Consider the following 12,115-nt stretch of genomic DNA (forward strand, 5'->3'; position numbering starts at 1 on the left):
GAGGAGTAAACTGGTAAGTTCTACATACTATGGATAAGATCAGACCTGTATAAAAACAACTCCTTTTTAGATACAGTCAGGAAATGAGTGGCAAATGTAATTACTCAGTTGTATCAAGATAATCGGGGCATAATCTCAAGAAGTCATACTTGGATAGCCATGGCTAGAATCAGCTTTACTGTGATCAATTATAATTAGCATATGAAAGCAATGAATAACAGGCTTCATTATAAATCTATTTTATGTTGTAGTTGAAATAAAATGATCTGTAAGAATTCAGTGCAAAGGGGAATACAAATAAACCAGGAGCCATTTTGAGTGGCAATCTACACACAGAAACTATAAAACTTAAGGAAAAAAAAAAAAAACTATCAGAATACCTAATGATTATACATCTATGTCAACTCACTAATAATAACTTCTAAATCTCTAATGTTCAGTTTTGGATTTCCCTTTGAGTGCACCCTGATGTTAAGTGACAGTCCAAGAATGAACAGAGAATGCTAAGAATCCCAAATAGTCTACTGGGCCGAAGCCAGAAACTAAGTTCCATTGATGTGTATCATATTCCAACTGGCACATAACATGCTTCAGTTAAAGCTGATAAATGGGGGCGCCTGGGTGGCTTAGTCGGTTAAGCGGCCGACTTCGGCTCAGGTCATGATCTCGCGGTCCGTGAGTTCGAGCCCCGCGTCAGGCTCTGTGCTGACAGCTCAGAGCCTGGAGCCTGTTTCGGATTCTGTGTCTCCCTCTCTCTGACCCTCCCCCATTCATGCTCTGTCTCTCTCTGTCTCAAAAATAAATAAACGTTAAAACAAAACAAAAAAAAATCTATATAAAAAAAGCTGATAAATGTCTGAGAGAAATGGAAAGTAATAGTTGGGATTACTCTGCTTTTGATCACTCTCATGGAAAAAAAAAAAAATCCAGAGAGAGAGAGGAACCCCATCATATAATTATACCAATATCATATATAATTACGTCAATGCCTAACTCCTCAAAATTAGGAAAGGAGGCTCATGCTTCCTCCATCTGTCTGCAGAAATATGATCTCTGCACATGGAGAAGGAAGAAATGAATGAATGCGTATACTGATTCTCTCATAAATGGAAAAGGTGACAGCCTATGGAAAACTTCTATGGAGCTTCCTTCCACAAGATTTACACATGAATAAAAAGAGCAAATTAGCTATCTCTGTAATGGTGGGTTCCAATTCAACCACATGTTCATGCAGAATGTCCCATTCATAAGTAGATCTTCATCATCTTGCAAAGTAACTTGTGATGTTCATTACAAGGAACATCATTCCAGCCCCATTCTCTCAGTTGATGACGAAAATGTAATATAACACAACGCTCATTAAGATTACTGGGTTCACTTGAGTGCCAAAATCTGAAAGGGAAAAAAATGGATGAGGTTGTTTCTCCACACAGGGCTTTGAAAAGGGTTAGAGACAGTGAGGAAGGGGGCTGAGGTTGAACTGTGTGGATGTCAAGGGTGGATATGCCCAAATCATTCCTTCTCCATTTCTCATGCAGGTTCTCCTCCGCCTGAAACTCTGGCATTTCCCTTAGAAACGGTGCGTGCATCACCCGATATTGTGGCATTTCATTGCATTAAACGTTCTCCTAGCAGATAGCCCTTCTATTTGTCCATCATTATGTCCTGTTCCCAGGGGACTACCAGTCCATAAGCTCCCTTAAATGATGAAGAAAAAAAAAAAATTTCATCCCAGTCCCAAATATCACTGTAGTGTGTTTCCTTTTTTTAAATATATATTGCTTTTGGTGTCTGAAGAACTAGTTAAAATCCCTAAATCTGCTAACATCCCTGTTATCTTGGACATATAATTTCATTTTCCTGATTTCCATATCTAAAAAATAGAGACTAGAGTCATATTCCTTTATGATATGAGGATCAAAGGTAGTATTATCCTAAAACGCACTAAAGGATTTAAGAGTTTTAAAAGACCTACATGAATATGAGATATTATAAGTATCACAATTTAGCTTAATTTGCTTTATGAGAAATATTAAATCAATAACTGGCCACGACCTTAACTGACGTAAATTTTTGTTATATTTAAAGATATAATGTAGTAGTTAAAAGTACAGACTTTGATGTCAAATAGAGCTGGATTTGAGGATCACTGTCGCCACTGTTGGATAACCTTTGTTGAGCTGTCTAAACTCTCTAAACTCAATTTCCTCAAATCTACGGTGGGAAAAATAATAACGTGTGCCTCACAGAGTTCTTGTGATGACTATATATGAGATAATAAATAAAATTATTTAAACCTAGTGCCCAAGAGTTAAGAGTGAGCTATTTTATTTTCATAGCTAATAGTTGGAACATTCTAAAATCCGTGCATGATCCAGGGCCCGGGATTCCTGTATCGAATTCTGTACTCACGTGACACTTTCATTGTAGGGTGTCTGATCAACCCATTGCCAATCTCTTTTTCCCTTTGGGTCTGACAGCCCTATATAATAAGCAGGAGACGTATCCACGTTCCGGATGATAAAATCCTAAGGGAAGAAAAGAAAGGAGTTATAGCCTTTAAAGTATTCAGGTAGAACTAAGTTCTTTACAGTAGCCTTAGAAGACAAGAAAAAGAAAGGATCCAGGAAGAGCCACATGGGGCCCCTGCCCAGGAGCCGCAGTCTTCTCTGGCTGAGCAGTACAAGATCAAAGATAACACTTGTGACCATGATGTTTATCTTGGTCTGCTCAGGCTGCTATAACAACATACCCCAGATTGGGTAGCTTATAAACCACAGAGATTTCCTTCTCACAATTCTGGAGGTTGGAAACCGCAGATGAGGGTACTAGCAAGGTCAGGTAGAGGCCCTCCTCCTCATCCATAGACAGCTTTTTCTCACTGTGTATCCACACGACAGAAGGGGCAAGGGAACTATTTTATAAGAACATGAATTCCATTCATGAGGGTTCCACCCTCATTACCTAAACCCGTCTCAAAGACCCTACCTCCAAATACCACCATCTCAGGGGGTTAAGATTTCACCATATGAAGTTTGGTGGGGATATAAACATTTAGAACATAGTGATGTTCAATATAAATGGAAGCCATTTCTATCCACGATCATAATGAATTCTCATCTCAGATTCACTTCCCTTCTCCACTTAAGTAGTGTTCTTCAAAATCATGCATTAGAAAATTTTCGCAGATTAAATCATTCTCCTTTCATAACTTCTTCAACTTCATTCATTTCTGATTGTTGACTGTGACTCTTCATGACCGAACTCTGTTTCTCTATTTGATATAATACCCCTTCTCCATGAAATAGTTAATACTTTCTAAAATATTTACAGGTTGAAAGAATAAACTAGTATTTTAGGCTAAGACATTTTCATTCTTCCACTCCAAGCCCACATATTATATTTTAAATGCCCCAATTTATTTTGGGACAGATTCGTTTTATGGAAACAGGAAGAAGGTGCAGCACGTAATGGCTTAGGTATAGCCTTTCTTATCAATTATACTAAAAGCCTTCTGCCACACCACCAATATCCCAAAACAGTGAAAACCTCCTTCTGAGACAAGAGAGGTAAACAACAACCAGATGGGACTCCTGGTTCCACCATCTATTGGAAAGCACCTGCTCGTCCTTGGTGTTGACCACCAGCAGGTGAGCCTTCATTGCTGAGCAGTTCTTCTCACTCTCCGTCCAATTTCTCGTTGTATTAGAAATAAAGTAGCAGTTGGAACTGAATGGCTTCCAATCCTTTGGGCAGCAGCTCCAATCTTTCCCTGTATTGACAGAAAGGCCATAGATGTCCAATATAAAAGAAAAATTTTAAGTGTGTGTATTATTAAAATTAAGAACCAAGGAAGACCCCATGGAAACTGGAACTTGCATCTTCATCCAGAGGTGAAAAGGAGCCACCCACCAGGTATCAAGGGGATCAAGTCTACCTGTACCAGGCAGTAACAAGGCAGGGCCCCCCTTCCCTTGCCAGAGTGGTGTCTGGAAAAGCCAGCTGAAACAGAGGTCTTAAATAAGATCCAGACTACTATACCAAATGTCCAGGTTTCAGTGGAAAATCACCCATCATACCATGAATTACAAGTTCTCAAAGTTAATTTTTTTTTTAACGTTTATTTATTTTTGAGACAGAGAGAGACAGAGCATGAATGGGGGAGGGCCAGAGAGAGAGGGAGACACAGAATGTGAAACAGGCTCCAGGCTCTGAGCTGTCAGCCCAGAGCCTGACACGGGGCTCGAATGCACGGACCGCGAGATCATGACCTGAGCCGAAGTCGGACGCTTAACCGACTGAGCCACCCAGGCGCCCCTCAAAGTTAATTTTTAAAAAGAAAATAAATACATGCCAATATCAAGATAACAGAAATACCAGAATTATCTGACAGAGATTTTAAAGAAACCATGACAAAGATACCTCAACAAGAAAGTACAAACATGTTTGGACCAAATAAAAAAAAACAAACAAAACAAAACAATGCCTCAGAAAAGAAATAGAAAATCTCAGCCAACAGGGGCACCTGGGTGGCTCAATTGGTTCAGGGTCTGATTCTGGATGTCAGCTCAGGTCATGATCTCATGGTCGTAGGACTGAGCCACGCATCAGGCTGGCACTGAGCGTGGAGCCTGCTTAAAGATTCTCTCTCTCTCTCTCTCTCTCTCTCTCTCTCTCTCTCTCTCTCTTCTGCCCCCAATGTACTCTCTCTCTCTCCAAAAAGAAAGAAAGAAAATCTCAGCCAACAAATTAGAGATATAAAGGAGAACAAACAAATTTTTATAACTAACAAATATAATAACCAAAATAAAAAGTTCGGTGGCTGGGCTCAAAAGCAGAGAAGACAGAAAAATCAGGGAATTGAAAGACAGAATTGAAATATAGAAATTACTCAAGCAAGTAACAGAGCCAAAACAGACAAAAGCAAATAAATAAATAGACTTCCCTTTTCCAGGCCGGCACGCAAGAATCTTGGAAGTTACCATACCAACCTAAGAAGTAAAAAGCTGAACAAACCACAAATCAACAACTCCTCACAAGCAAAGCCGCTGCTCTTAAAATTATGCAGGCAGGCAAATACAGAGGATCACAACTTACTGAAGCAGAAACCCAGGAGCCAAAATTTCTGTGGGGACCAGTTGCAGGGTAGGGAAACCTGAGGTGTAAATGGGGAATTGCTAGAAGCATAGCAATTTGAAGCGCCCCAGTTTGAAGAGACAAAGCAAGCATCAGAGCCAGACTCGGATGTAGCAGGATATTGGAATCATCAGAACAGAAATTTAAAACAACAATGATTAATATGTTAAGGGCTCTCATGAACAAAGTAGACAGCATACAAGAAGAGATGAACTATGTAATCAGACAGATGGAAATTCTAAGAAACAAAAGGAAACATGATAGATGCTGTAACAGAAACAAAGAATGTCTAGGACGCCTGGGTGGCTCAGTCCGTTAAGCGTCCAACTCTTGATTTCTGCTCAGGTCATGATTTCGCAGATTATGAGACCAAGCCTCAGCTCTGCACTGGCAGCACAGAGCCTGCTTGGGATTCTCTCTCTCTCTCTCTCTCTCTCTGCCCCTCCCCCACTCCCCACTTGCTCTATCAAAATAAATAAATACACTTAAAAAAAAAAAAAGAAATGGGACGCCTTGGTGGCTCAGTCGGTTAAGCCTCCGACTTTGGCTCAGGTCATGATCTCGTGGTTCGTGAGTTCAAGCCCCACATCAGGCTCTGTGATGACAGCTCAGAGCCTGGAGCCTGCTTTGAATTCTGTGTCTCCCTCTCTCTCTCTGCCCCTCCCCCACTCATGCACACGCACGCTCGCGCTCTCTCTCTCAAAAATAAACATTTTAAAAAATTAAAAAAAAAAAAAAAAGAAAGGAAGGCAGACTGTCTTTAGTGAGCTCATTATTAGACTGGACACAGCTGCAGAAAAAAAATCTCAGCATGAGGGTGTCTCAATAGAAGTCTCCAAAACTAAAAAAAGGAAAAGAACTGGGGGGGAAAACAAACAGAATATCCAAGAAATGTGGGACAGCTACAAAAAGTGTTAATATGTGCATGATGGGAATAGCAGAACAATAAAAAGAGAAAAGAACAGAAGAAATATTGAAGCAATAACATTTGAGAATTTCTCCCAAATTAATGACAGATACCAAACTACAGATTCAAAAAAGCTCAGAGCACACCAAGCAGGATAAATGCCAAAGAAAACTACACCTAAGATATATCATATTCAAACTACAGAATATCAAAGATAAAGAAAAATCCTTTAAAAAGCTAGAAGGGGTAAACACATCTACAGAGAAGCAAAATAGAAATTACATCAGACTTCTCCAAAACCACGGATACAAGAAGAGAATGTAGTGAAATATTTAAAGTGTTCAGAGACAAAAAACTATCACCCTAATTCTTATCCTGCAAAATTAACCATCAAAGGTGAAGATGAAATAGGGACTTTTTGGACAAATAAAAATTGAGGGAAATTGTTGCCAGTAGAACTTGCAATGTTAAAAGAAGTTCTTTAGGGGGAAGAAAAATATTATAGGTCAGAAACCTGAACCTATATAAAGAGCATCAAAAAAAGAATAAGTGAAGGTAAAATAAAAACATATTTCTTATATTCTTAATTGATCTATATTCTTTTTTTTTTTTTCCAACGTTTATTTATTTTTGGGACAGAGAGAGACAGAGCATGAACGGGGGAGGGGCAGAGAGAGAGGGAGACACAGAATCGGAAACAGGCTCCAGGCTCTGAGCCATCAGCCCAGAGCCTGACACGGGGCTCGAACTCACGGACCGTGAGATCGTGACCTGGCTGAAGTCGGACGCTTAACCGACTGCGCCACCCAGGCGCCCCTCTTTTTTTTTTTTTGAGAGAGAGAGAGCATGTGTGCAAGCAGGGGAGAGGGGGCAGAGAGAGAGCATCCCAAGCAGGCTCCACGCTCAGCATGGAGACCAATGTAGAGGTCAATCCCACACCCCTGGATCATAACCTAAACCACAATTAAGAGTCGGACACTCAAATGACTGAGCCAGCCGGGCACCCCTGATCTATATTCATAATTGATCTTTCATTTGTTCAAAATAATAATGGCAACAATGTATTAGATTATGTATACAAAGATGTAAATGAAATAAGTGAGAGTATTAACACAAGAGACAGGAGGGAGGAATTAGGATCATTTTGCTATTTTAAGATACTCTCACTGTGTATGGAGCTGTATAGTTATTTGAAAGTGGACTTGGATTAGTTGATAAGTATATTGCAAACTTTAGAGCAACCAGTATAAAAGAAGTATAATTGATATGCTAAGAATGCAATGAAAATGGAATCATATCAAATTCTCAAAACCACAGAAGAGTGAAAGACAAAAAAGGAACAAAGGACAAGGGCAAGATATAGAAAACAATAGAAATATGATAAATATTGATATAACCATATTAATAATCACTTGGGATGTCAGTGGTCTAAATTCACGAATTAAAACACAAAGATTATCAGAGTGGATCAAAAAAAAAAAAAAAAACCAGACTCAACTATATGTTGTCTACAAGAAACCCACATTAAAACTTTAGGAGGAGAATATAAAGACATGTGTATATTAAAAGTAAATGGGTAGTGTGGGGCACCTGGGTGGCTCAGTCGGTTGAGTGTCCGACTTCGGCTCACGTCATGATCTCACTGTTCGTGAGTTCGAGCCCCGCATCGGGCTCTGTGCTGTCACCTGGGAGCCTGGAGCCTGCTTCGGATTCTGTGTCTCCTTCTCTCTCTGCCCCTCCCCCACTTGTGCTCTGTCTCTCTCTGTCTCTCAAAAATAAATAAATACAAATTTAAAAAAAAAATTTTTTTTAAAGTAAATGGGTAGTGAAAGGTATACTGAACTAAAGAAAGCAGGAGTAGCTATATTAATTGCAGACAGTGCGGGGTGCACAGCAAGTAAAGTTACCAGATATAAAGATGGTCATTGCATAATGATAAAGGGGTCAATTCTTCAAGAAGTCATAACATTGTTTAATGTGTATGCACCTAACAACACAGCATCAAAAAGTGAAACAAAATAGAACTTCAATACATATCTATTACCACAGTTAGAGACTTAAGCACTCCTCTATCAGAAGTGGTCAGATCCAGAATGCACAAAATCAGTAAGAATGTAGTTGAAGTCAACAACAATATCAATAAACCATATATGACTGACATCTACTGACTACTCTGACAACAACAGAATATACATTCTTTCTAGGTTCACATAGACATTCATCAAGACAGACCACATACTGGCCATAAATATACCTTAACAAACTGAAAAGAATAGAAATCATACAATGTCTGCTCTCAGACAACAAGGGTTATTAAACTAGAAATCAGTAACAGAAAAATGGAAAATAGTAAGATGGACGAGTAGGAGCATCCTGAGCTCACCTTGTCCATCGACACACCAAGGTAACAACTATCTCTATACAACCAACTCTGAAAATGACCTGAAGACTGACAGAATAGATCTTCCACAACTAGTCATAGAAAGAGGGCCACATCAAAAAGGGTAGGAGGGGCAGAGACACGGTTGGGAACCAACCCCCTGGCACAACTAGCCACAAATGGTAGGGACATCACAAGCATGGAGAAGTGAGAGGATAAGACACTGGTTTTAAATGACATTAGACCAGACGGATCTAGTAGATATATACAGAATATTCATCCAAAAACAGCAGAACACACATTCTTTCCAAGTGCACATGAAGCATTTTCCGGGATAGATCACAGAACAAAACTCAATATATTTCAGAAGACTAAAGCATCTTTTCCAACCACAACAGTATAAAACTAAAGATTACAAGAAATTACAAGAACAAAAAACTAGAAAAAGCACAAACATGTGAAAGCTAAACAACATGCTACTACATAATGAATGGGCCAACCAAGAAATCAAAGAGGAAATTTTTTTTTTTTAATTTTTTTTTTCAACGTTTTTTATTTATTTTTGGGACAGAGCGAGACAGAGCATGAACGGGGGAGGGGCAGAGAGAGAGGAAGACACAGAATCGGAAACAGGCTCCAGGCTCTGAGCCATCAGCCCAGAGCCCGACGCGGGGCTCGAACTCACGGACCGCGAGATCGTGACCTGGCTGAAGTCGGACGCTTAACTGACTGCGCCACCCAGGCGCCCCAAGAGGAAATTTAAAAATGCAAGAAGACAAATGAAAATGAAAACACAACAGTCCAAAATCTTTGGGATGCAGCAAAAGCAGTTCTAAGAGGGAAGTTTATAGTGATATTGACCTACTTCAAAAAAAACAAGAAAAATCTCAAATAACCTAACTTTTCACCTAAATGAACTAGAAAAAGAAGAACAAATAAAGCCGAATGCTAGTAGAAGGAAGGAAATAGAAACTAAAGAAATAGAAAAGATCAATGAAACCAAGAACTGGTTATTTGAAAAGATGAACAAAACTGATAAATCGTCAGCCAGCCTTCCCAAAAAAAAGAGAGAGGACTCCAAATAAAGAAACTGATCCCATTCACAATTGCACCAAGAAGCATAAAATACCTAGGAATAAATCAAACCAAAGATGTAAAAGATCTGTATGCTGAAAACTATAGAAAGCTTCTGAAGGAAATTGAAGAAGATATAAAGAAATGGAAAAACATTCTGTGCTCATGGATTGGAAGAATAAATATTGTCAAAATGTCAATACTACCCAAAGCTATCTACACATTCAATGCAATCCCAATCAAAATTGCACCAGCATTCTTCTCAAAACTAGAACAAGCAATCCTAAAATTTATATGGAGCCACCAAAGGCCCCGAATAGCCTAAGTAATTCTGAAGAAGAAGACCAAAGCAGGAGGCATCACAATCCCAGACTTTAGCCTCTACTACAAAGCTATAATCATCAAGACAGCATGGTATTGGCACAAAAACAGACACATAGACCAATGGAATAGAATAGAAACCCCAGAACTAGACCCACAAACATATGGCCAACTAATCTTTGACAAAGCAGGAAAGAACATCCAATGGAAAAAAAAGAGAGAGGACTCAAATAAATAAAATCAGAAACAAAGGATGAGAGGGGCACCTGGGTGTCTCAGTTGGTTAAGCATCCAACTTCGGCTCAGGTCATGATCTTGCAGTTCAAGCCCGACATCAGGATCTGTGCTGACAGCTTGGAGCCCGGACCCTGCTTCAGATTCTGTGTCTCCCTCTCTCTGCCCTTCTCTGCTCACATTGTATGTGTGTGTCTCTCTCTCAAAAATAAATAAACATTGAAAAAAATTTTTTCTTTAAAGAAATAAAGGATGAGAAATAATCAAAATCACAGAAATACAAAGAATTATAAGAGAATGTATTTAAAAATGTAGACCAACAAATTGGACAACCTAGAAATGGATGAATTCCTAGAAACATACCATCTTTCAAAACTGAACAAGGAAGAAGTAGAAAATTTGAACAGACCAATTATTAATAACAAAATTGAACTGGCAACCAAAAAGTCTGAAGAAAAAAAAGTCCAGGGTCAGATGGCTTTATAGGTAAATTCCAACAAACACTTAAAGAAAAGTTAATGTGTGTTCTTCCAAACTATTCCAAAACTTAGAAGAGAAAGGAAAACTTCCAAATTCACGCTACAAGGCCAGCATTACTCTGATATCAAAACCAGATAAAGATACTACCTTAAAAAAAAAAAAACACTATTGGCCAATATCTTGGATGAACACAGATGCAAAACCTCAACAGAATATTAGAAAACTGATTTCAACATTAAATTAAAAGGTTCATTCACCACAATCAAGTGGGATTTATCCCAGGGAAGCAAGGGTGGTTCACTATTAGCAAGTCAATCAATGTGATACATGACATTAATAAGAAGGATGAAAAACCATATGATCATCTCAATAGATGCAGAAAAAGTACTTGACAAAATATAACATTTGTTCATAACAAAAACTCTTAACAAAAGGGGTTTACAGGGAACATATCTCAAAATAACAAAGATCAATTTTTAATTTTTTGAGGAACCTCAGAGAAAGAAAGATACCGTATGTTTTCACTCATAGGTGGATCTTGAGAACTTAACAGAAGACCATGGGGGAGGGGAAGGGGGGGTTAAATTACAGAGAGGAAGGGAGGCAAACCATAAGAGACTCTTGGATACTGAGAACAAACTGAGGGTTGATGGGGGGTGGAGGAGAGGGGAAAGTGGGTGATGGGCATGGAGGAGGGCACTTGTTGGGATGAGCACTGGGTGTTGTATGGAGACCAATTTGTCAATAAATTATATTTAGAAATAACAATAATAATAATGAAGATCATATGACAAACCCACAGCTAACAACATAATCAATGACGAAAAACTGACAGTTTTTCTTATAAGATCAGGAACAAGACAAGGATGTTCACTCTCATCACTTTTATTCAATATAGTCTGGAAGTCCTAGCTGTAACAATCAGACAGGAAAAGAAATAAAAGGCATCCAGATTGGTAAGAAAAGAAGTAAAACCCTCACTATTTGCAGCTGATATGATACTATGTATAGAAAGTCCTAAAGACTCCACCAAAAAAATCAGAACTGATAAATTCATTAAAGTTAAAAGATACAAATTAATATATTATATTATACATACTGTTGTATTTCTACCCACTAATAACAAAGTAACTGAAAGAAAAATAGGACAATAATCCCATTTATAATTGCACCAAAGACAATAAATTACCTAGGAATAAATTTAACCAGAGGGGTAAAAAACCTATACTCTGCAAACTATAAGATGTCGATGAAAGAAATGAAGATGACACAGATGAAAAGATATACTATGCTCATGAATCAGAAGAATTAATATCATTAAAATGTCCACACTACCCAAAGGAATCTACAGATTCAATGCAATTCCTATCAAAATAACAACAGCATTTTTCACAAAACTGTAACAAATAATCCTAAGATTTGTATGGAGCCACAAAGACTTGGAATAACCAAACCAATGCTGAGAAAGAACAAAGCTGGAGGTATCACAATTTCAGATTTCCAGATATACTACAAACCCTTTGTAATAAAAACAGTATGGTACTGGCACAAAAATAGACCCATCAGTCAAGGGAACAGTATAG

At 38.5% G+C, this 12,115-nt stretch overlaps 1 protein-coding gene across 3 annotated transcripts in view; it reads right to left on the minus strand.

The window, feature by feature from the left end:
* Nucleotides 1-951: 951 nt before the first annotated feature.
* Nucleotides 952-12,115, minus strand: part of CLEC4A (C-type lectin domain family 4 member A) — a 40,611-nt gene continuing 29,447 nt past the window's right edge. For all 3 annotated transcript variants that reach the window (XM_043561467.1, XM_043561468.1, XM_043561466.1), the window contains 3 exons: nucleotides 3,621-3,772; nucleotides 2,413-2,528; nucleotides 952-1,392 (listed from right to left, as the gene is read on the minus strand). In XM_043561467.1, the coding sequence (XP_043417402.1) occupies nucleotides 1,245-1,392; nucleotides 2,413-2,528; nucleotides 3,621-3,772 (416 nt within the window). In that variant the 3' untranslated portion in view covers nucleotides 952-1,244. The remainder of the gene's footprint in view (nucleotides 1,393-2,412; nucleotides 2,529-3,620; nucleotides 3,773-12,115) is intronic.

Source organism: Prionailurus bengalensis, chromosome B4 (assembly GCF_016509475.1).
Source record: "Prionailurus bengalensis isolate Pbe53 chromosome B4, Fcat_Pben_1.1_paternal_pri, whole genome shotgun sequence".
Lineage (NCBI taxonomy): Eukaryota > Metazoa > Chordata > Mammalia > Carnivora > Felidae > Prionailurus > Prionailurus bengalensis.